Source organism: Amblyraja radiata, chromosome 27 (genome assembly GCF_010909765.2).
Source record: "Amblyraja radiata isolate CabotCenter1 chromosome 27, sAmbRad1.1.pri, whole genome shotgun sequence".
Classification (NCBI taxonomy): Eukaryota; Metazoa; Chordata; class Chondrichthyes; order Rajiformes; family Rajidae; genus Amblyraja; species Amblyraja radiata.
This window is the reverse complement of record NC_045982.1, coordinates 16337982-16364101: the sequence shown is the minus strand read 5'-3', so window position 1 is coordinate 16364101 and position 26120 is coordinate 16337982. Positions and strand designations below refer to the sequence as shown.

Below are 26120 nucleotides of genomic sequence, written 5' to 3'. Positions count from 1 at the left end.
ATGATGGATGATCCATTATTTCTCCATAATGTGCCATTGTTCTTTAAAATTGCTCACTAAGCTGGTCGTTGACTGTTTTTACCCTTTGGCTACCGACAGTCTAAGTTCATCAAAAGGTTTGTGCCATGGGTGCTCCAATTTGTTTTGTTTTTTTTACACACAGTCAAATCCAGATGGGATACTTGTCTCCATCTCAGTAACCCTTGCAAAAATGACTGAAGCCTGGTTTATTTTAAACACATAGTTAGTTGCAGTGTTTCCAAAATATAATCTCCAGAGCAGGGCCAGTCTATCTCTGGGAGATCAGATAAGCAACAAACTCTGCAATTCACACACATTCCTTTTGTGTGACAGATAGCAATCTTCTGGATGAACTAAACTTTCTTGATTTGTTTTCATGAATGTAACTAGAGTATCGGCGTCCAAAACTTTACTTCACCATCACGTTTAGATAACATTAAAATTAGCAGTCTCTGGCACTGGGGATCTTATAACACGGTTACTGACATCAGATTTGAAGCAATTTTCTTTGATGCCTGCAGGCCTTTACAATCGACATCATACGGCACAAGGATTCTATAGATGAGTTGATAAATACGCAAGATGAAATTCTTAATACCTGTAGAGATGAACAAAAGACTGCATTGCAGGTATTAATTTTGTGCTTCTGAAGAGTTCCACCCTGACTGTCGAGTGGATTTTGCAAACTAAGTTTAAATGTTTAAGCTCCAATGGGCTGTCTGGGAATGTGTGTATTTATATATTTTCCATCTGTAAAATTGATCATTATACAAAAATTTAATAAACATTGAATGTTAGGGCAGCATAGTGGTACAGCGGTAGAACTGCTGCCTCGCAGTGCCAGGTACCCAGGTCTGACCCTGACTACAGGTGCTGTCTGTGTAGAGTTTGAACGTTCTCCCAGTGACCCTGTGAGTTATCTGCTGTTTCCTCACACATTCCAAAGATGTGCAGGTTTGTAGGTCAATTGGCTTCCGTAAGTTGTATAAGATGCGAATATGGGATAACATAGAACTAGTGCGCGGGTGATGGATGGTCAGCATGGGCTGAAGGGCCTGTTTCCACGCTATTTCTCCAAACTCCACTAAACATTAACAATGTGGAAAGAGGTTCTCATAATTCTGATGTATATAATTGAATTGTAAAATATCACCAATCTAATTATTTTTAATTTAATATTTTTATAATGATCATAATAACAATGCCAAAGTTTAAGATGCATGTCCTTGCACGCTTACTCATAGGACAAGATGGACTTATTGCAGCAGCAATATGAGATGGTCAGTCAGATGAACACTGAAAGGTACTCCCAACTGGAGAGAGCTCAAGTCCTGATTAACCAGTTTTGGGAAACCTACGAGGAGCTGTGTCCATGGCTCGATGAGACCAGAGCTCTGATGATGCAGCTCCCACCACCAGCTGTGGACCATGAGATCTTGAAGCAACAACAGGAAGAAATGAGGGTAAGTACAATATCGGTTAGACTGTGTACTTAAAAACTCATTATATATGCGCACTTCTGGGAAACATTGGCGGCAGTAGACCACGTGTGATAATAAAACAGCACAAGATTGAGGGGATTAAGTATGTTGTCAAAATGTAAACGTCTTGCATGGTGTTCTTTTTAGCCAATAAAGCAGAAGATTGAAATAATATTTTGATAGAGACAGAATATTTCCGGTTGTGGCACAGTGGTGCAGCGGTAGACTTGCTGCCTTGCAGCACCATAGACCGGGTTTGATCCTGACTACGGGTGCTGTCCGAACAGAGCTTGTATGCTCTCCCTGTGACCGCTTGGGTTCTCTCCAGGTGCTCTGGTTTCCTCTCCCATTCGAAAGAAATGCAGGTTGTAGGTTAATTGGCTTCTGTAAAATTCCTACTGTGTAGGATGCGAAACTGGGATAACATAGAACTAGTGTACGGGTGATCAGTGGACGGTGCCGACTCGGTGGGTCGAAGAGTCCATTTCTATGCTGTATCTCTAAACTAAATCTCAAAACAAAATTGAAGTTGTAATTACTGGCTTGTTAATCAAGACTGTGTTATGCGAAATATATGGAAGATACTGCATGATATGTATATAAAATAACAAAAAAAATCTGTTCTGCAAACGGGTATCTATTCTTGAAGCTGTTCCATGGTAGAGCATAGCTATATTGTAGTCGTGTTCTGATGCAAATTCCCTTTGACTGAGCAACAATGTAGAGAGAGCCGCTCAGCCAAACTTGACCATTTCTTCCTTTTTCTCATTGGCTTGGAATTTAAGATCTGTAAATTATTTCACAACAGCAACTCCGTGAGTCAATCTCTGAGCACAAGCCACATATTGATAAGCTAATGAAGATTGGGCCTCAGTTGGTGCTGTTGAATCCAGATGAAGGCAGAATGGTTCATGAGAAACATACCACGGCTGAAGCACTCTATGCTAAAATAAAACATGATGCCCGAGAGAGGGCTTTGGCGTTGGATGAAGCAATTTCACAGTCTGCTCAGGTACTTGCATTTGCATGGGCATGTTTTTTTTATGGGTGTTTCTCAAAAAGGAATCTCGTTGTGTTAGATTTCCATTCCTGCCGTAACCTATTATAATTTCTCATATTATTGTCCAACATCAGTGCTTTTCTTTAAAATGAGAGATGCACTTCAGAGTGTTTACTCCTTTGTGATTGATTTTAGGACCATCATAGATGGTAACAAAATAACATGTGCGCAGATGAATGACCGATTCCCCAGGTAGCATGTTCAAAGTATTTGGAACCATTGACCAAATAAATTCAATTTCCATTGTAAACCCCACAGGGTTTTCCTATACTGTAATGAATATAGATATGCATTGGATTTCCTTCAGTTGAAGACATCTTTATGTCATTTTAAAATAGCTATTGATATATACTCAATCCTTCCATCAGTGGAGTATTTAAAGTTGACCATAGTATGACACGTTGTTCTGTCTGGATATTAATAGTAATGAAAGCAAAATTGAGGAAGGACGCCCGCCTAATAGAATAAAAAGCACATTGTGGAATCCGTCTTTCTAGTAGTATAGAAACACTACAACATAACATTGGCCATGTTTGTAAGTTGTATTCATTCCATGTTTGTCCTGTTTAAGACACTCCCGTGTGTTATCCCTTCACAGTTTTCTCATACTAATATGTCGTTTGTTTTCCATTCCGCCCACCTCGTGGAATTAAATATTTATTTGCCGACACGTCCTGCTACGTTGTGTTTAATTGTTGTGTTCATCACATCATCCACTCATTAGTTTGCTGAGGTAAGCGGAACTCCTTGCACGCTCGCTTCTGCCGCACATAAGGGTTGCTTTTCTGCTCTGTTTTCTATTTGGGTCTGCTGTTCACTAACGCTGATCACTGAATAGCTGCGTTGGAGATAGAGAGCAAAACCTGCACATTTTCTATGTGCATTTATTCTTAATAGGGTGCTTATTCTTTTAAAACGTAATTGTTCAATTGAAATTTGCTACATTTTAAAAAACAAAGTGGGCTGCTTTGCAATGTGTAATTTGAGCTTTTTTTGCAGCATTGAACTCAAGAAGAGGCATTCTCGTTAAAGAATTTCCATCATTTTTAATACTCAGTAAATTTTTGGCATTATCTAAATGTCTTTTGTCTATGATTCTGTTGGAGTGCCCAAGTTTGATGGAAATGCCTTGTTTAACAGCCTTTAGGATGGGCTTGGGTCCAACTTCAAAATAAAAAGGCCTCTGTGGAATAAAATAAAGATTTCATTTTCACTTCTCATGCTTACAGACTGTTGAGATTTGACTGCCTAATTATTGTTAGGTTCTGGACTCTATCTGTTTCTAACATCGTTAAGATCTACTCAGATTGATTTAAGTTTGACCTCTTTTGTGATATGAGAAAGCAAAGTTTTCTCCCAAACATATGGATTTAATTTGAACCTGGATCCCGGGGTGAAAAAAAAACGTTTCAAGCCTGAGTTATTATAAACACAGACATTTTTTTCTGACCTACATTTTTGTTCAAAGTGGCGTAGGCGTTTCTAAATCTTTTTATGGCTCCCTTGTTGTCTGTGATTGACAAGGATTTAACTTGACTTCATCGATTGTTCCACAAGACATGGGAGCAGATTTAGGTCATTTGGCCCATCAAGTCTGCTCTGCATTCGATCTGTGGAACCTTAAAGGCATCATAGAGTCATACAGCATGGAACAGGCCCTTTGGCCAACTTGCCCACACTAACCCCATCAGCACTAGTCCTACCTGCCTATAACCTTTTAAACCCGCCCTGTCCACATTCCAGTCCAAATATTTTTTTAATGTTGTGATAGTACCTGCCTCAACTACAGGTCAGGAGTCCAAGCCACAGAGTATAGGTCTGAATTTAATGATGAATAGATGCCCAGAGATTTAGCACTTCTTTATATATGCATGTTTGCAAATTCTAAACTTGCTACGATATATGTGGAGAAAAACTTGCAGGTCTGTCAGAACTTATCTTCACTCCGTCCATTTTTCTGAAATCACACTGTAAAATGAGGCTGTTTACTGCTCAGTTAGAAATGAGACCCTTTCAAAGCAAATGGTAATTCTGAGAAAATCCTCAGACAATGCCAACAACCACCCCTTAAAGCTATCTCTAAAGTCTAAACTCGTGTTTTTGGTCTGTTTAGTTTCATGACAAGATTGATCCAATGCTGGAGTCTCTGGGGCACATTGCTGACCGAATGAGGATGCCTCCCTCCATACCAGCTGAGGTTGAGAAAATCCGAGAGCACATCAACGAGAATAAAAATATTGCAATGGAGCTCGAAAAACTCCAGCCATCTTTTGAAGCTCTCAAACGTCGTGGTGGGGAACTGATCAGTCGGTCATCTGGAGCAGAAGAGGATCCTGCAGCTAAATGTAATGAACTTTACATTAATGTCCAAATATGTATCTATAATTAGATGTCTGTTTGCCATTGATAAAGCTTCTGTTACTCCATGCATCTCAAACTGATGAAGATAAATGACCCAGCTTCTGGATTTCAAATTACCATTTTATGATGTTCTCAAAAAATTTGGGTCCAAATTCCTTAATCTGTCCGGCATATGTTAAAGGCAAAGTACAAAATAGTTTAATATACAATTTCCCATTGTAATTGAAATGGTATGTTGAGAGATCAAACAACCTGACCATTATCATGTCTATTATTCTGAAATATATAGGGCAATTAGGAAGGTAAAATATGTCACCTAATTTTTTACTTTTAAATGTTTGGTATTAGTTTGATAGATTACATATGTTTGCTTCAAATCTTCATTGGATAGAATGCAGGAGGTATGATTGAATGAAAAGCCTGAACTTCATACAGGTCTAAAACCATCTCAGAACATACTAAAGTCTGAAGCAGGGTCCCGCCATGAAACATCACCTGCCCATTTCCCCCCAGAGATGCTGCCTCACCTGCTGAGTTACAACAACACTTTTTGATTTACTAAAGATTCCAGCATCAGTGGATCCATATGACTCCGTACTTAGGTCCTGTATCTGTTTAAATTATCTATGGTCATTGTTCAAATATGAAGCAGCATTTACCCCGCACACATGATTGATGTGAATGAACATGTTATATTTGGTTTTAATATTCAACTAAATAAAACTCGTTCATTAAATTAATCCAAAGTGAAACTCTCCTATTCAGTTAATAAGAATTGCATACATGAATGTATTTTCATGCTGGTGATAATTAGTTTATCACGTTCTAACTAATGTGAAGATAAAGAGAAGAAAAAGCTCTGCACCTCTGATTTAGGGAGATAAAATTGCTGTTAATCTGTTTTGCTTTCAGTGACAGAAGGCAAACCATACTTTTGTGTTGAAATTATGAATTATTTACTTTTTTAGAATCTCTCAGCTGGGGGAAATCTCTAGAACTGTGTATTTAAATAGATTGAACAGTAATATACAATTACTAAATAATAATGTGTCTATGAAGCATAATTAACTTGGCTTCATAGAGGTGTTTCCAAACTAAATGCCCCATGAAGTGTAAGGGTAGATCAACAAAATTTTAGTCAAGAGATAGAGACATTAAAGAGAGTTTTTAAGGAGCATGGTGGGTAGAAATGTGGGAAGTTTCATGAAGAGAATTTCAGAGTTGAAGGCCTTAACAACTGAAAATCCAGGAGACATTGATGGAACATTTTACGTGCCGGTAGTTAGGCTATAATGCCATAGTTACATTACGAAGGAACCCGGGTATATTAAATAGTCGCGTAATTAACAGAACATGTTGTAGTTGCCTTCTAAGAACGGATTTAAACAGGTTTTCACAATCACAGTTCCCAAACTGCCTGTAACCCACTGGGGCCCCAGTTTCTGCACTCCCTTTAACAAACTGGGACCCTGGTTCCCACGCTTCCTATAACACTAGGGCCCCGATTCCCGTGCTCCTTTTAACACACTGGGGCCCCAGTTTAGTTTTTAGATTAGTTTACAAATACAGCACGGAAATAGGCCCTTTGGGCCACCAAGTCCGCACCGACCAGCGATCCCCGCACATTAACACTGCCCTACACACACTAGGGACAATTTTACATTTGTATCAAGCCAATGAACCTGCAAACCTGTTCGTCTTTGGGGTGTGGGAGTAAACCAAACATCTCGGAGAAAACCCACGCAGGTCATGGGAAGAACACAGAGAAACGCCGTACAGACAGCATCTGTGGTCAGGATTGAACCCAGGTCTCAGGTGCTGTAAGGGGGTAACACTACCACTACGCCACTGTGCCGCCCACAATTCTTGTAACACTGGGGCTCCGGTTCCCATGCTTCCTGAAACACACTGGGGCCACGGTTCTCATCCTTCCAATCATACTGGGGCCTGTGCCTTCACTCCATTCATATACACCCGTGCTCCAGTTCCTGGACTCCCTTTAAACTCATCAGTTGAGAAAATCTGTCAGTCCATGACCACCAAATTCCCCAAGTGTAGCAGATTAACAGATCTTTACTTGGAGGCATGTTGTACAATTTAGGAGTGACCTCCCCAACTTTTGATGGGATTCTGCAAAATTAGAATTAACAAAACAATTCACAGTTGCTAGATTAAAACAAATAAAAACTGGTAATCCTAGAAATCCAGAATAAAAACTGGAAACACTCAAGAGGTTAGGCCACACTTGGGGGAAAGAGAAGAGATAATGTTAAACAGATACTGCCTTTATTTTTAGTTTAGTTTAGAGATACAGCATGAAAACAGGCCCTTCTGCCCTCTGTCCTCACTGACTATCATTCACCCGTTCACAGTAGTTCTATGTTATCCCACTGTCACACTCACTCCCTACACACTAGGGGCAATTTTTAGAAGCTAATTAACCTACTAACTCGCACGCCTTGGGATGTGGGAAGAAACTGGAGCACCCGGGGAAAACCCACGCGATCACAGGGAGAACATGCAAATTCCACACAGACTTCACCCAAGGTTGGGATCGAACCCAGGTCTCTAATGCTGTGAGGCAGCTGCTCTGCCAGCTGCGCTACTGTGCCACCCATATCTTGTCTCCCCTGCTGACTGTTTCCAGCATTTTCTACCTTTAGCACAGTTACTTAGATAATTCTTTTGAAGTTTGATTGTGCAATGCTGTTACCTCAGGAGCAGAAATGCCAGCCTAAAAATTCTAACTTGCTTTGTTTTCCTCCCATTTACTGTTCAATTAGCTATTCAAGACAAGTTGGATGAGATGGCATTTTACTGGGAAGATATCAAAGCTCGTGGTGAAGAGAGGGATAATAAGCTTCTGGATGTACTTGACCTTGCTGAGAAGTTCTGGGATGATATGGCTGCCCTACTGACTACCATTAAGGACACCCAGGAAATAGTGCGAGACCTGGAGAGTCCTGGTATTGATCCTTCAATCATTAAACAACAGCAGGAGGCTGCAGAGGTATGGAGATGGTTCAAGTGCAGAAAACCTTACAGTACAATTTTGAACGATGAATAACCATATTGATCGTGTCCAGCTATTACTGTATTTCTCTTGTTCATATCACATAGACCAACTGACTTTCTCAAACATTGAATGGTAACATGTTACCACAGTGAATTGCTGATCATTTTGTGAAAATATGTTGATTTCAGACAATTAAAGAGGAGACTGATGGACTTCACGAGGAACTGGAATTTGTGCGAATCTTGGGAGCAGACCTCATCTTTGCCTGCGGGGAATTCGAAAAACCTGAAGTGAAAAAGAGTATAGATGAGGTGAAATATGAATGGATATAATAAATAATTAGGTAGGATTGTATGGTATTAAATGTACCAGAACGTTTTTAAAAGACCAATTTAAGAAAGGAAGAAGGTATGTCAGGTGGTAATCAACAATTGAATGGCTAAATAAACATTGTAACATAAGCAGTGAATCCTAATGAAACATAAAGCAGGAGGAGGGCTTACTGCCTGCACTGCCATTTAATAAGATCGCAGGTGACTTTGTGTTTAATCCTAAAGCCCCTGTCCCACTTTCACGACCTAATTCACGACCTCTGCCGAGTTTGCCCTTGACTCATACTCGCAGCATGGTCGCCACAAGGTCGTAGGAGGTCTTCATGCTCGTGAGTGGTCTCCGTGTACTCATGGCCTCAAGTAGGTCGCGGCATTTTTCCAGCTTGTTAGGTAGGTTGTAGTAGGTCATGATGGTAGTCGTAGATAGTCGTAGGTAGTTGTAAGTAGTCGTAGGTCGGTAACTGGCCTGAGAAAAAAAATCAAACATGACATTTTATCATGATAATTTTCCACTCGTAGCTAGTCGTAGTCGGTTTTAGGTGTGGAAGACTGGGGTCGAGGGGGATCGTAGGAGGTCGTAGACATACTCGTAGGAGGTCGTAGACGTAGTCGTAGAAGGTCTTTTACTTTGGCGAGTCAACACGACCTTGACATTTTTTTCAACTCGTCTAGGGTCTTTTAAACTCGTGGATTAGGTCGTCCAAGTGGGACAGGCCCTTTAGTCATTTTCCTCACTAACCACACATCTCTTTTGCCCCCTTAAAGTCTTAAAAATCTATGGATTTGTCATGAATATAATCACTGACTGATCCTCCACAGCCCTCTTGGGTAGGAAATTCCAAAGATTCATGATCCACTAGGTCAAGGCCTTGCTTCTCGTGTCTTTTGGCATTGTTGGCCCCTGTTCTAAACATCCCAACCAGAGGAAACATCAGCTTTGCATTCACAATGCCAAGTCCTGCATGGACTGAGATCATCTCTTATTCCTTTAAACATGAGTGAACAAACTTTTTGATCTGTTTCATCTCTTGTCATACCGTAATAGGAATTGATCAGATGAATCTTCACTGCACTCCCTTAATCACAAATATATCCTTCCTTGGGTAGACACACCAGACCTTTATCCAGTATTCCAAATATAAATACATCAGAGCAATTGGAGCAAGACTTGTACTGAAATCCACTTCTGAAAGTACTAGTGGTGGATAGCCCAGTGGCACAGCCCGTAGAGAAACAAGCCCTTCGGCCCACCGAGTCCGCGCCGACCAGCGATCCCCGCACACTAACACTATCCTACACACACTAGAGACAATTTACAATTGTACCAATTAACCGACAAACCTGTACATTTTTGTGGTGTGGGAGGAAAATGGAGATCCCGGAGAAAACCCACGCAGGTCTTGGGGAAAACATACAAACTTCGTACAGACAAGCACCCATAGTCGGGATCGAACCCGGGTCTTTGGCGCTGTAAGGCAGCAATTCTACTGCTGTGCCACCTTGCCACCCCAATACATTTTGGAAGATTTTACTGGATTAAAAGCACCGTGTTACAGTGTTGCCATTCTTATAGATTATTTATTTTTAATATTTCTAGCTTAATAACACTTGGGATAACCTGAATAAAACTTGGAAGGAGCGAATGGACAAACTAGAAGATGCCATGCAAGCTGCTGTCCAATACCAAGATGCATTGCAAGTAAGGACTGCTTTGCATAAAATCTAATTATATGCAAATATGGTGCTAATGTGGATGATGGTTCCTAATTTGATCATTCTGACTTTTTAGGCAATGTTTGACTGGCTGGATAACACTGTAATAAAACTGGGAGAGATGTCTCCAGTTGGCACAGATATCAATACAGTAAAGCAACAAATAAATGAAATGAAGGTAGGTAAACGTTACAGGATTATACTGAACAAGCCCAACATTTTAGAAAAGCAGTATGAAAAGATAAAACAATAGTTCTCTACTTTTGCTTCTTCTGTTATTTTTTTTCAACCATTTAATAGTTTCCATTTAAAATATAATATTCCATTTATGTATTTATGATGTCTGCCAAATATTCCTTGTTAAATTATTTAATTGATTTAGCAGCAAACAGCTAAAGCACAAAGTGACAGGTTTGTGCTGATTTTTGGCCCTCCTGGGACTCAGCAGTTATTATTATAGCGTGAGAGAAGAAAATGCCGAGATGACAAATGATCACAGTATCAGACGCTCAAGGTCTTGGCAAAAGTTGTATGAGCTGGCTTCATGGTATGATATTGAGCCTTGAAGGCTTTGTTCAGGTTGCTGTTGGGGGGGACCAACATATTATAGCAAAATAAAAGACACGGAGTGCTGGAGTAATTTAGGTGGTCAGGCAGCATCTCTGGAGAACATGGATAGATGACATTTCGGGTTGAGTCTTTTGAAGCTTCCCAACCTGAAAGGTCACCTATTCATGTTCTTCACAGATGCTGCCTGACCCACTGAGTTGCTCCATCACTTTATATCTTTTTGTGTAAAGCAGCATCTGCAGTTCCGGTTGATTCTACAATCTTCTTAATATTGTAACAACATGCCAACAGCTCGAGAAAGAATAAGGGGAAATATTGGTGGAAAAAGTAGGAAAGAAAAACAGTCTCTCATTTGGTCGCCATGATTTAAAAATTGTTGCATTCTTACCTGTATAAAATTAGTTTACCAGTGTGGATGGCACGTAACGTTCCCATTGTGTTTCATGCCACAGGAATTTAAAATGGAGGTTTACCAGCAACAAATCGAGATGGAAAAGCTGAACCACCAGGGGGAGCTCCTACTGAAGAAAGCGTCAGATGAGACTGATCGCGACATCATTCAACAACCACTCAAGGAACTCCAACATCTGTGGGAAAATTTGGGAGAGAAGATCATTAACAGACAGGTATTAGAGGGCCGACTATAACCCAAATCTATATATGTTGCCAACATACAAACTGCAAAACACCTATAAACACCAGATTCGGGACAGTTTCTTCCCAGCTGTTATCAGGCAACTGAATCGTCCTACCACAACCAGAGAGCAGTGCTGAACTACTATCTACCTCTTTGATGACCCTCAGACTATCCTTGATCGGACTTTGCTGGCTTTATCTTACACTAAACGTTATTCCTTTATCATGTATCTACAGTATACACCGTAAAGGGTTAGATTATAATCATGTATTGTCTTTCTGCAGACTGGTTAGCTCGCAACAAAAGCTTTTCACTGTACCTCAGTAAATGTGACAATAAACTAAACTGAACTGAACCTTGCAGATGAGGGGGGCATATTTGAAAGGAAATGGCCCAAAACACTTGTGAAATCAATTTAGTTCTTGAACCCAAAGAGTTGTTATATATTGAAAGCATTGGAGGGGAAATTATACATTTTATGAATTGTTATATTTTGAAAGGATGGAGGGAAATTATAATACATTAAACTGACAAAGTTCCAGATTGTGAAATACTTTATTTAATCAAATAATTATGAAACATTCAAAGTGATGCCTTCATCTCGTATTTAATTCCTCCTGATAGTAATGATCAGCAACTAATATTCTGACACTATGACTTGATTTGTAGTGGGAATGATGGCAATGGCTATGGCATTACATATTTATTATCCCATGCAGACATCTAAAAGATGCTGTGAATTAATTAGTGCTCCTCTACAGCTTGTGCTTTCTTGCAGCCTTTTCAACCGCAGTCTAGTGTAGAGATACAGCATAGAAACGGGCACCTTCAGCCACCAAGTCAACGCTGACCATTGGTCACCCGTTCACACTTCTTTTATGTTATCCCACTTTTGCATTACTCCCTACGCACTAGGGATAGTTGACAGAGGCCCATTTAACCTACAAAGCCACACGTCTTTGGGATGTGGGCGGAAACCGGAGCACCCTGAGTAAACCCACGTGGTCACAGGTAGAGCGTGCAAACTCAACACAGACAACACCCAAGGTCAGGATCGAACCAGGGTCTCTGGCACTAAGGCAGCAGTTCTACCAGCCGCACCACCGTGCACCCAGGAGAACTTAATGACCCGGGTGTGAATTTGGGGTAGTTACAAAGGAGAACCGCTATGAAATTAAAAGCTTGCACTTCGTTGCATGAGATGTAAATGGGTTTTAATGGCATACTAATCAATAATTATTATTGTTTAGCAAACTCTTGATCCTGATAGAACCGATTTTATGGATGTGTCCCATGGTTCCCTCAAGAGCTTCACATTACAAGCTTTCAAAATAAATTTTCCCTTTTAAAAACGTAATTTAAAAATTTAGCATTTTGCTTACGCGCATGCGGTTTGTGTGAATTCTAACCATTGGCCTTTGAGCCATCAACAACAAAGTCAGGGTTTCCTTTGACCCGATAGCAGCAGATGCTGGAAAAAAGGGAAGATCTCACCCCATAGACGGCTAGTTCTTTGTGAAAAACATTGAGGTCAGTAGACAATATATTGCTTCGTTGCCGATTTCAAAGTGCCGACAAATGGAAAAGAGAAGTAAAAGCTGCTGTTGGACATGTCTTATTAGCACTCAGAGCAGTTTGTAGAACGTGAACACAGTCAAACTAGTGTGCTGGGCTGCCACTGCTCAGTCACTGGGATTAGAACCATCACTGTCTGTCTCGTTACTGTAAAATGTACTGCTGTGGCTGATGAGCACAATGAGCATATCAGCCGAAGCAGTCCCCAACAGGTTTGAATAATCAGTACCCAATAGGTTTTTATTCGCATTAGTCATTACTTTATAAGCTCAATCCGAACAGTCTTTTGGAAGATTTTCCTGAGACCATGATGTAAGACTTGTTCTGCCTGCTTGTATTTTGTGAGTGATTGTGAATTTACTTTTCTCCACAGCACAGGGTGGAGGGTGCACTCTTGGCACTGGGTCAGTTTCAGCATGCACTGGCTGAACTTGTGGCATGGCTGAATCATACAGAGGAGCTTCTGGAAGGACAAAAACCAATCACTGGAGATCCAAAGGCCATAGAAATTGAACTGGCAAAGCACCACGTAAATACAACATTCATTATACCAAGTAGATTGAATTATCTGCTTGCAAAATAACCATGTATATTATTGTTGATATAATATCATTATACCTTATACAAAATATAATCTAGCCATGTATATTATATATTGTATTTAATCAATACAAATGTATTAGCTGATTAAATAAAGAAAACATATTTTTTTAACTTGTTTATAAGGTAACTGAACCCGGAATGGTACCATTTGACGCCGCCGTTTCGGCGCCTCCGTTTTGGCGCCAAAAAGTACCCGACCCAACTGAACCGTCCCCTCACCAGCCAGAGTGAGATCCCTTTACAGTGCTGGCAGCATAGTGGAGAGAGGCAGTTCCTCCAGATTCCAGCAATTGTAGTATCTTGTGATCCCTTTTTAAAAATTTTGAATTAAAGAGAGGGGAAGAATTCATATTTGCTGAAGATCCGTTTACTTATAAAGGAGGTGAGGAATTGGGAGGGTACTTCAAGAGTAAAGCTGATGGCTGAAGGAGGTTCTACATCAGTGATGAGAGCCAATTATGCTGACAGGATAGATGTTGCACATGTATTAGAGGAGGAAAGGTTAGCTGTGAAGGATGACGGACGGATTTAGATTGCGACCTGATTGAGATGATAGTGTTTTCTACAAGTTGGAACTTGTGAATGATGACAATAAGGGATGAGAGGAGACCAGTCACAAATGGCCTTCTCTTCAGAAATGCTCTTCAGATAATCTGCAAATTTTTAGCATTTGTGAAGAGAAGGCCATCTGATTCATTAATCTTAATTTAAGTAAAGATCTGCTGGAGCTAGCGAAGGAGGCTGGGAATATTGTATTAAATGAAACTGTAATATCTCCATAGGTCCTGAAAAACGATGTCCTTGCACACAAGTCAACATTTGACACCGTGAATAAAGCTGGGAATGAGCTTCTGGAGTCGAGTGCAGGGGAGGATGCCAGTAACCTAAAGCATCGACTCGACACACTGAACAAGAACTGGCAGTCTCTGCTGAGGAAAACCGAGGGGAGAGAGCAGCAACTGGGGGCTGCTTTGCAGCAGGTAAGCTATGAGGGAAAGACATGGGCATCGAGGGTTTGAGAAGAGGATATCAATGGATAGCGACCGGCTTTTAATATGATCAGTTCTGACCTGGCATTGCTTATGATGCTGTTTTATAATTACCATATATTTTGCCGTTAATATTTACACTGAAGTTAATCGCTGAAGATAATCCCTTGTAAGTTTAATGCTGATTAAAGAAATATTGACAACAACTTGTTGGTCATTTTCTGAATGATGCCTCTTATTTTATAGGCTGAAGGATTTCATGCAGAAATTGAGGACTTTTTGCAGTGGCTAAGTAGGATTGAGAATCAGTTGGCAGTATCAAAGTCCACTGGAGGTTTACCTGAGACAGCTCGAGAACAACTCAACACACACTTGGTAATGAGTTTACTTTATGGCTTGGCAGTCCAGCATTAAACAAAATGGTGTTCTTTAAACTTCGATGTGATAAAATGTAACTAGACTTTCTCGTTTAAGGCATCCAAATGTGGTAAATGATTTTGAGCAACTCCCGACATTCTGTATGTGGTGCGCTTCCTATCTAAATCCAAGCTGAAGTACTGTTCTTGTAAATGCTTGGGTGCATTTTTTGTAGTTTGCATTTACAATGGAGAAGATGGCTAAATAAAGACATAAAAGAGGATGGAGTACTGGAGCAGAAGTAGGCTCTTTAGCCATTTGAATCTGTTCTGCATTCTGTGTAATCATGGCTAGCCTATGGCATAGCATTCTCTGCCTGCCATTTTCACTTAATCCTTTAGCTCAGTCTAAAATTAAAAATGAGCAATTGATCTAGTGTTACTTATGAAACTGTTTTCCAAATTTCCAGCAACTTTTGTGTGTGAAAGTATTTTCTTTCTTTACTCCTTGAAGACCAGACTTTTGCAGGCATGAAACAATGTAACATTAGTTTATATCTGCCATTTATTGGACTATTCCTTCAGCAGAATTCTTACCAATACTTGTAAGGCCTCAATGAAGTATTACAAAATAGTGCCACTGATTTCTTCTACCCCTTTCACCGTGATATTGATCCAAGAAATCATGCGGTAAACTTGTAGCATTTTTCACATTGCACTGAGTCGGGGCTGGTCGAATCTGCTGCGGCTTACGGCTTCCCGACATCGAGACTGCGAGGTCCTCGATGTTGAAATCCGCAGGCCGCGGTTGCAGCCTCCGATGGTAAGTCCGTGGCTCCGCAGTCAGTTTCGAGCAAGGCCGCCAGCTCCATGATGTTAGGCTGCAGAGCGACCGGAGATATGATCCAGAAAATCGCATCTCCAGCAAGGTAAGAGATTGATAAAAAGTTTCCCCCAATGCCCACCACTCACATAGAACAAACCGGAGAACACTAAAACATATTCTTTTAACACGTACCTAAAATAACGAAACAGAAGAAAGGACAGACTGTTGGCGAGGCAGCCATTGCCGGCGCCACCCGGTGGTGTTACTCATTATAAAGTATAATTCATTCATTCATTAATTTATTCATTCATTCACGTGGAAAGTCAGGCAGCATCTGTGGAAAGAGAAACATTCTGACAATGTGAAACTGGTCAGTGACATATCTTTACCAATGTATTCTGCTGTTAATAAGGTGTAATGAAGCTATACAGAGAATTTTGCTAAGTAGAGACATATGATCCTTTCTTCAGTAAATACATAAAATTAACTTGAGTGGAGGAGTTATTTGCTGATTGTCACAATTTAGTTGTCACAAATTCACAAGAAAATTATTTTCTTTTTTTGCAGGACCTCTATAGGGAATTTTGTGCCAATGAAGAAACGTACAAGAACGTGCACGATAAGGGTCGGCTGTTGCAGAGTAGCCGTGACGATGCTGCTGGATCCAACGTTGAACAGTGTGTAACATTACTGGAGCAGAAGTGGCAATCGATGAGCACAAAGATGGAGGAAAGAAAGGTAAGAGAACCAGCAACATTGGCATAGGATTCATAAGATTTATTTTACAAATCAGTAAGTGTCCATATTCCCAAGCTGGAGCCTGAGTCTTTGCAATAAAGAAAGAATGTATGTTCACTCACGGAGTACTTTAATGTTTGTCTTCAAAGTATCAAAGTATCAAAGGTATTTTATTGGTCACATTCACATACACCGAGGTGTAATGAAGTCAAATGCTTTTTGCCATTTTGCAGCACACAAAAAAAGAATACAGACATAACACCAATGAGAGTCTTAAACACAAAGAACATCCCCCCACAATGGCTCCCACCATGAGGGAAGGCACAAAGTCCAGTCCCCAACCCCAGTTCACCCATAGTCGGGCCTATTGAGGCCATCCACAGTTGCCTCTACGGAGGCCCGATGTTCCTGGCCGTTCTCGCCGGGTGGTGGTGCTCCGGCGTCGGGAGAGTCCTCACAGCGGCATGGGAACCCTGGAACGGCCGCCTCCATACTGGAGGCTGCAGCTTCCGAAGCCGACAAGGCCGCGCCGGTTGGAGCTCCACAACTGGCGATCTCGTCACGAGATCCAGGCTCCCGGTGTAAAGTTCGGCGCCGCCGCCCGCAGCTGGCCGCTCCACAGTCCCGCAGCTCCGCGATGTTTTACCAGGCGGTCTCAGCTCACCGGAGCTCCAGCGCGGCAACCCAGGCAAGGCATCGCCCGCACCACGATAGCGCTCCAGCGCTGTGCCGCCGCCGAAGCCGAGGTTCTGGGCGGTCCCCGACAGGAAACGCCGCTCCAGGCCCGCTGGTAGGCCGCGAGGACGGGTCGAAGCTGCAGCCCGGAGAAAAGCGTCCTCTCCGACCAAGTAGGGACCCTGAAAGGCAGTTTCCCTCTCCCCCCCCCCCCACCCCCCACACACAAAAAAGTCTAGACCTCCAAACAAAACACTTTAACTAACTAAAAATAAAACGGTGAAAAGACAGACAACTGCTGGCAGCCGTGCACAGGACAGCGCCCCCTCTAACATGTCTTTAACATTTATTTGATTTTACTGAACTTCTCTGTTCTGTTTTTCCTGTTCAGACCAAGCTGGAAGAGGCACTCACTCTTGCAACAGAATTTCAGAATTCGCTACAGGATTTCATTAACTGGCTTACACAGGCAGAGCAGGGCCTGAACATCGCGGCTCCTCCCAGTCTTATCCTGGATACAGTTCTTTTCCAGATAGATGAACACAAGGTATTAAAGTTCTGTTTTATATTTTATGAGAAAGTGGTGTGGGCTGATAGACCTGTGGAGTGTTGAGGACAGTGAACGCAATTACCTCATCTCAGAGAATAAGTGATTGCAAAACTTCTTCATCGCAATTCCTTGGCTGGGAATGCGGTGGCTAATTTAGCATTGGGGACTGCCTCTGACTTGAAAATGCAGAAGAAAATATGATGTTGTAAAGAGGTGATAAGTGCCTTGAAAATGGTGATCGGAATGAATTGGTTGTGTGAAAACAAGTGACCAGAGTGATATAGAGAGAAGGGATGGAGAGATTCCTGGACATTGGACTGGGGTGAGTGCGCTACAACAAACTTGGTAATGGGTGCGCAGACTTGGTAATGACTGAAAATGGGTGTGGAATAACTTTTCAATGGTGGGAATCAAACCTATGTGATTCGTCAGTGCAGAGAAGCATGCTTCAAGTCTCTGCAAATCTAAGAATATTAGAGGGCAACCTAGCCTTAAGTGCAAATCGGGTGAATCCTTGATACTAGTGACCAAGAATGACCCTCCTCAAAGGTTCAAAGGTTTCTTTATTAGTCACATACACCTAGGTGTAGTGAAATTCTTGTTGCCAATGCAGCACATAAAAAAAGTATACAAACATGACAATAATAAAGAACTTTAACATAAAAAACATCCCCCCACATTGGTTTCCATTATGAGGGAAGGCACAAAGTCCAGTCCCATCCCATGTCCACCCATAGTCAGGCCTATTGAGGCCTCCGCAGTCGCCGCTACGGAGGCCCGATGTTCCAGGCCGTTCTCGCCGGGTGATGGTGCTCCGGCGTCGGGAGAATCCTCTCAGCGGCTTGAGACACCTGGAACGGCCGCCTCCTTACTCGAGACCGCGGCTTCCGAAGCCAACAAGGCCGCACCGGATGGAGCTCCACTACTGGCGATCTCATCGCGAGATCCCAGGCTCCCGATGAAAAGTTCAGTGCCGCCGCCCGCAGCTCCGCGATGTTTTACTCGGCGGTCTTCAGCTCACCGGAGCTCCAGCGCGGCGACCCGGGCAAGGCATCGCCCGCTCCTCAATAGCGCTCCAGCACTGTGCCGCCGCCGAAGCCGAGGTTCTGGGCGGTCCCCTCAGGACACGCCGCTCCAGGCCCGCTGGTAGACCGCGAGGACGGGTCGATGGTGCAGCATGGAGAAAAGCTGCCTCTCCGACCAGGTAGGGACCCTGAAAGGTAGTTTCCCCCTCCCCCCCCCCCCCCCCCCCCCCACCCCCCACATAAAAAAGACTAGATCTCCATAACAAAAACACTTTAACTAACTAAAAATAAAAAAAGAGGTGAAAAGACGGACAGCTGCAGGCTGGGCAGCCATACTATACAGGACTGCGCCCCGGTGCTGTCTTCAGCAAATATCAAGAGCTCCTCCCCAGCAGGTCTGGAAGATGGCAGCATTTCTTGCAGTGTAAAGGTAGATTGACAATCACAACACATGTCACTTCATCATAGCCTTCCAAAGTTGTCTTGAAACGTGCATTTTGCCTTCAATCTAAGCTGACCAAGAATGGATAGAACTTCACCAAAAGCACAAAGCTTGTAGAGATTAGCTTTAATGTATCAGTTCTTGTTTAGATTTAATACCCATCCCTTTTCCAGATTTTTGCCAATGAAGTCAATTCTCATCGGGATCCAATCATCGACCTGGATAAAACTGGAAATCAGCTGAAGTTCCTCAGCCAGAAGCAGGATGTGGTGCTGATAAAGAATCTTCTATTCAGTGTGCAGTCGCGCTGGGAGAAGGTGGTGCAGCGCTCCGTAGAGAGAGGAAGGGCACTGGATGAGGCCAGGAAACGGGCAAAGCAGGTACACAGATTGTAACGCAAGAGACTGGGTTTGTACCTTGACAGTTACCTAAATACACAAGGGGAGATGTGTTGGTTGATTAGTTAAAGACAAAAACAGTAGGGTAAACCTAGTCATGTGCAATCAATGTATATGTACAGACATGGTAATGGCCTTCTCATGTGCTGAATGCAGTGTGGTCAGACACTATCTGATCAGAGCACAATCCGCAACAATAAGTAACATCACGTCATTGCCACACAATGGCGCTGTATGAAGGCCCTGGTGGAGAATTTTGGCTGCAAAAGTCTTTGTGCTGTTCAGAATTTGCAAAACTGCAAAGTCCCATCGAGGTGAAATGCTGAGCTGGTCTTGAGAAATCATTCTTTCATATAGGCTGCTCTATAGAAGGTTCTATGATGAGAAGTGGGGGGCGTGGGAATTAAACACATTATCTATAGTGGCAGGGCAACTGACGAATGTTTTCAATCAGTTTTCAGGTCTAACTGGTGGCAAGTATCTGGGGATTGATGTTGGTAATTAAGACAGCGGAGGGACAGGAATTCAGGATCACACGTGTGTTGATGGAAATGTTTAATGGCCAGGACCACCAGATAGAGAGTGTTCATTACTTCATATTAAAAGGCAATGGCTGAGATTAGAAGGATTTTGCTTGGATTCCCCACATTGCCTCAGCTTGGCTGGCTTAGTATTCTTCTACAAAATCCTTGTGTGCACGCACTCTGGGACAATGAAACTCTTTTGCTTATCATTGACGTTCCCCGTGTGCCAGACCAAATAAATTATTGTAATAGTAATAAAATGATTTTAAAGGTCCAGTGAGCATTTCCCTTTTCTTGTTTAGTGTTTGAATCAGTTTAATTTTGATTGTAAGTCTCATCATTTATCCCATTATCCTTGTGCCTGCTTCAAAATCACCCAAGGGCCTCTGATTCATTATTATGGTGGCCTAAAACACAAGTTCAGACCCAGAATGTGATTTGTCACTGTACTGCACTATCCATAAAATACATCACACCCAATGTGTGAGAATTTGGGGCATCAAACCGTTTGGAGTAAATCCATGTATTCAACAGGAAGAAACAAATGATCTCATCTGTATGTCTACAAGGTTAACATAATAAGGCATTTGAAAGTTGTTAGATTAGTGATTCTACAAAGAGCGTTTTTAAGGCAGTGTAATTCATTAATATATTTTATTTGTGTTCTTCTAGCCTACTTCACAAACTTTGTGTTTGAAACACAAATGTTTTCCTCCATCTCTTGGCTAAAATGTTTATTTAAGTCCTCAAGAGTCAAGAGTATTTGATTGTCATATATACCAACAACAGAACATACTGTGGACAGTATTTTCAGTCTGTTGTTCCAGTCTAATAGAACTAGTTTATCAGCAATTCTGCCAAACTAGGAAGCAAGCAAAAAGTCATTTTCAGACGTCGTTGCAGCCCCCAAACACTAGTTCTATGTTATCCAACTTTCTCATCCACTCCCTATGCAAATTCACAGAGGCCATTTAATCTACATTTTTTTCCAATGTCTTTGGGATGTGGGAAGAAATTGCAGCATCCACAAAAAGCCCACGAGATCATAATCAGAACATGCAAACTCCATACAGATAGCATAGTAAATTAGAACCCGGGTCTCTTGTTTCTTCGAGGCTTCAGATCTACCAGCTAGGCCACTGTGCTGCCAAGTACACCACTGTAAGACGCTGTTTCTTGGAAGCAGTGAACTTTAGTTTATATGCCACCGATGTATTGGATGGAGCATCGACTCAATTAGTGACATCCGAAGGGATAGAGTGCGTCTTTGTATTGAGATGAATTTATTTTTGTTAATTAATGCTATTGTGTTGCATTCTGTATATAATGCTGTACATTTGGACATTCAACGTACCTATTTGTAACTTCAAAACATATCCATACCAATCCCATCAATTGGATACATTCTACCCACTTTGGATAACATTCAGAATGTCTGTTCACTAAACACCACATTCCTTTTGTCTTGGTTTTATTTATTTTGGGGATATTAGCATGGCTGGCAAAATGTATTGCCCATCCTTAATTACCCCTAAAATAGTGGTGGGGACCTGGTGTCTTGAACCACTGCAGACTTTCTAAGAATCCAGCTGGGCAGCGAGTTCCACAGTTTGGAACAATAATGGACTGGAGACATGTATCCAAGGTGCACACCTTGCATGGGATCTTTCGGATGATGGTTTCCAGAACGATAACTGGATTAGAGGATATTAGCGACCGGGAGAGTTTGGACTGACTTGGATAGTTTTTTCTGGAATGTTGGAGGTTGCGGGGAGACCTGATGGAATGATATTAAACTCTGACAGGCATCAATAGGGTAGACAGTCAAAACCTTTTAACCGAGGTGGAAACATCAAATACCAGAGGGCATTGCTTTTAAGGTGAGAGGGGCAAAGTTTAAAGGAGATGTGCAGGGCATGGGTTTTTTTTTACACAGAGTCTGGAATGCGCTGCTGGGGGTGGTGGTTGAGGTAGGAATGATACTGGCATTTAATAGACTTTTGGATAGGCAAGTGGATATGTGAGGAATGGATTATAATAATCCATAATGTAATGTAATTATGGATTATGTGGAGGTAGATAAGAGATGGTCTTGGCATCATGTTTGGCACATACATTGAGGGCCGAAGGGCCTATTCCTGTGTACCTGGTGCTCTCCACTATTTTTGGCCGTATTAGTGGGTTGAGGGGTTTCTGTCAGAGTAGCCTGGGTGAGTAATTGCACTGAGTTTTGCCAGTGATCCACATTAGAGACACCATGTGTCCATTGTAGAGGAATAAATGTTGATTGAATGCCAAGCATGCATGATGCTTTGTCTTGGGTAATAGAGATATCCTGACAGGTTTTGGCACTGTTCTCACCTCGGCAACTCCCAGTTTAGACCAGCATAATTCTTCCTTTCTCCTCTTCAAATTAGCACTCTTCTTTATCCCTGTTTATTTCAATTATGGTGCATTCCTTTCTCAGCTTATGTAATGTTGCACCTTTGAAACTAGCGCCTCCCAAGAATTACTATAAATTGCTTTCAGCCCGGCATGCAACAAGGTTGAAACGTTAACCAAGCGACACTGGGTATCATTTCCAAACAAGGTAGAAGAAAGAAGGCATGTATCTTTGTTCACAAATGCCGTTTGGAAAATACTAGCCTTTTAGTTTGATATTTGATACAGTTGGATATTTTTGCACGCATTTCTCTCATCACAATTATCTTCCCATATTATCTACTTGCATATTTTCAGCTGAAATGTACCATTGATTTTATTCCAAGTGAGTTTAGTTCCGAATATTTTTGTTTTAATCCCAGTTCTACGAAGCCTGGAAAAAGTTGATTGACTGGCTGGAAGAAGCAGAAAACAATCTGGATACTGACATAGAAATCTCCAATGACCCAGATAAAATCAAACTGCAGCTTACAAAGCACAAGGTAAGAAATCTATTTTTTCAAAAAATTGGATTGAATTTGTTTAAAAATCAAAGTACAACGTCAAGAGTGTTTGGGGTCCAAGTTCATACCTCCCTGAAAGTGGCACCACAACTGGATAGAATGGTTAGAAAAGACGCATGGTTAGCTTGCCTTCATTGGTCGAGGCATTGTGGATAAGAGTCAAGAAGTCATGACTCTTTATAAACCCCTTTTACGTGAAGGATGTGGCGGCTTTGGTGGGGGTTGCAGAAGGTGTTTACCAAAGGTTGGACAAACTTGGATTGTTTTCTCTGGAGAGGCTGAGGGGAGACCTGATCAAGTTTATAAAATCATGAGAGACGTAGATGTAGTTGACAGTCAGAACCTTTTTCCCAGTGTGGAAATGTCAAAGACTAAAGGGCATAGCTTTAAGGTCAGAGGGGGGCAGTTTAAAGGAGATGCTGCCTGACCTGCTGAGTTACTCCAGTATTTTATGTCTATCTTTAATGTATTGGAATTTCTATCTATATTGATCTCTGGTGATAGAGAAAGAAATGTGAACATCCTTGTTTAACTGTGAATGGCAAATTGCTGGATATATCCATACTGAACCACCCATGCAATCCTTTCCTTACTCTATGTTTACAATTGTGGCGATAGCTAATGACAGATAACCAGTATGAACTGTTGAAGAGCAGACATCTTGCTCATTGTTCCTTGCTGACAATTTTTCCCTGGGCAGGTTGGGACTCCTGTGAAACTCCTTCCATCTGCTCCATTTTGTTTGAGCAGCTTGCACCGCACTGTGTACCTTCTGCTCATTTTTGATGTCTTGCTTTGTTGCAACGAGCAAGTAACTGTGAACACTTTGATTTTTGCCGAAACCTTCAAATTAGCGCAAGGTTCCTACTTCACCTGTCACGCGATTGCCTGCAGGCATTAATAACTTGAGGACTCTACAGAAAGCACCAAACACTATGAATCATAACGCAAGTCATAAGGACTTTTGACTGCACGTCATACAGTCAGTCTGTACGTCAAGAGTAGAAGCAAGGAACTGCAGAAGCTGGTTTACAAACATTTGCTGAAGAAGGGCCCCAACCAGAAACATCACCAATCACCAAGAGATGCTGCCTGACCCACTGAGTTACTCCAGCACTTTGTGCCTATAGGTTTTGGATCTTTCACATTAAACGTGATTGGTGGGTGGGTAGGTCTTTGTTGCTGCTTGCCTGTTTGACAGTATGAGATTGAGAGAGCATTGGGTTCCAAAATCGAAATGACAGCACTGAAGTCTACCACTGTCAAATGCTGATTGACAACTTGATCTGCCTTCAATGTGCACTTCCAGAAGACATTCACTCTGTGTATTTTAACACCCTTGCAAATGTGTGCCTACCGAATAGAATGGTGGATCAAATCCAAATTCTTTTCAAAGGAATCTAATATTTTTGCCTACCTGGGGTGGTTCAGAAATGAATCCAAGGAAAGAATCAAGGTCTTCAAATGGCAGCTGCAACACTTATTGAATGTATATAATATTTCTAATTGGGAAATCAATTCTAGTTGTAAAACTGTTGATTAAATAAAGTTCCATAAATAAGTGGTTCATATACAGGTGCACAACCTTTTATCCGAAAGCCTTGGGACCAGACACTTTTCGTAATTCGGAATTTGTCGGTCTTCGGAATGGAATTTTTTTAGCGTAGATTTTAATGGCTGGCTCAGTGGTAGAGTGCTCGGCTCATATCCGCAAGGTCGCGAGTTTGCGCCTTGATCCCGGCAGTAAACTCGGTCGCGAGTTTGAGTCTTCAATGTAGTTTTTTCTTGCAGAATAAATGTTTGTATGAAATGCAGTGTAGGAGAGGTGTACTGACTGTGTGGGCAGAACGTTGGAAGTGATTGCCCACCAGTCTAAGAAGCCGCTGTGTCTCCCTGTCCCTGGGATAGCAGGGGGCGATCAAACAGCATAATACCCCCCTCCCCCTCCAGAGGATACCGCTCCCCGATGGGCCGCTACGGCGACAAGTGGCAGTTTGCCCACAACCCGAGCTGCGCCCCCTCATCCGCCACCCCAAGAACAAGACGTACCTTGCACGCCATCAGCTTCTGCCCCTACATGTTCCTCTGGAGTTGGAGCGGGGCTGGGCTGGAGCTGCTGCTGGCTGTGGGTCTCTGGGATCTCCGTGCTTGCAGTGGGCCTGGGGGTCGGTGTCCCGTTGGTCCTGACGTCTCCGGCCACCCCCCTGGACTGGAGCTGAGACTGGAAACTGTACCGCCCTTGCCCCCTCCCTCTGCAACAACAAACAACCCCACTCTCCTGCAAGGGCGGTACAGTTCCCGGAGGATGGCAGGTGGCCGGAGACGTCAGGACCAACAGGAACCCGCTCCCCGATGGGCCACTACGACGCCCCGAGCTGCGCCCCGTCATCCGCAACCCAGGTTCCTCTGTAGTTGGAGCGGGGCTGGGCTGGGCTGCTGTTGGCTGTGGGTCTCTGGGATCTCCGTGCTTGCAGTGGGCCTGGGGGTCGGTGTCCCGATGAGGGGGCGCAGCTCGGGGAACGGCTTCTGGTGGTCCTGACGTCTCCGGCCAGTTTGCAGTTTTCCTCTGGAGTTGGAACGGGGCTGGGCTGCTGCTGGCTGTGGGTCTCTGGGATCTCTGTGCTTGCAGTGGGCCTGAGGGTCGGTGTCCCGTTGGTCCTGACGTCTCCGGTGACTGGCACGGTCCTGCTGCAATCGCCGACTTGAAGACAGTGCAAAGCCCCCGCGCCGGTGCAGAGGGGAGGGAAGGGGTCACACACATGGCCGGGAAGCAGAGGGGTGTAGGTGGGGTGAAACTGAAGCGAGCGACAATCTGCTGCTGCCTGCCTGCTGAGTTAAAAAGTTCCCACGCAAGACTCACGAAACACTGTTTATCGTGAGTCTACCGTGGGAACTTTTTAACTCAGCGGGCAGGCAGCAGCACATTGTCAATTATTAACCCTCCCGCGCAATATACCCTCACCTTCTCTTTTATGAATGGGGATTTAGTTCCCCTTTCTTCGAGGACCGACCGGAGGTTCCGCTGTCACCTCTGCGGGCCGCCCTCGGTGAACGTTTTCAAGGACCTTTCTTCAAGGACCGAAAAAATGGCCACTATTCGGAGGTTTTCGTTATTTGGATCTTCGGATAAAAGGTTGTGCACCTGTAGTGCCCAAAGATTTGCAGACCTGGAGTTGGTATTCTGAACCATTTGACTATACAAATATAATTTTGTGAAACAAATTACATAATTTGTTGCCAAATACTGTGGACAAAGAAGTTCCAACGGCAATCTAAGTTTTGG

General features: G+C 42.7%; 1 protein-coding gene across 29 annotated transcripts in view; it reads left to right on the top strand.

The window, feature by feature from the left end:
• The window catches only part of macf1 (microtubule actin crosslinking factor 1), a 437138-nt gene that overhangs the window by 368602 nt on the left and 42416 nt on the right, over positions 1-26120 (top strand). For 23 of the 29 annotated variants that reach the window (XM_033045293.1, XM_033045287.1, XM_033045288.1 and 20 more), the window contains 17 exons: positions 543-650; positions 1266-1484; positions 2311-2514; positions 3287-3295; positions 4676-4907; positions 7707-7933; positions 8128-8250; positions 9869-9970; positions 10061-10162; positions 11007-11180; positions 13140-13295; positions 14152-14349; positions 14605-14733; positions 16108-16278; positions 17345-17500; positions 19144-19350; positions 22697-22816. In XM_033045293.1, the coding sequence (XP_032901184.1) occupies positions 543-650; positions 1266-1484; positions 2311-2514; positions 3287-3295; positions 4676-4907; positions 7707-7933; positions 8128-8250; positions 9869-9970; positions 10061-10162; positions 11007-11180; positions 13140-13295; positions 14152-14349; positions 14605-14733; positions 16108-16278; positions 17345-17500; positions 19144-19350; positions 22697-22816 (2637 nt within the window). The remainder of the gene's footprint in view (positions 1-542; positions 651-1265; positions 1485-2310; positions 2515-3286; positions 3296-4675; positions 4908-7706; positions 7934-8127; positions 8251-9868; positions 9971-10060; positions 10163-11006; positions 11181-13139; positions 13296-14151; positions 14350-14604; positions 14734-16107; positions 16279-17344; positions 17501-19143; positions 19351-22696; positions 22817-26120) is intronic. The other 6 variants (XM_033045299.1, XM_033045300.1, XM_033045298.1 and 3 more) reach the window with 1 other exon arrangement.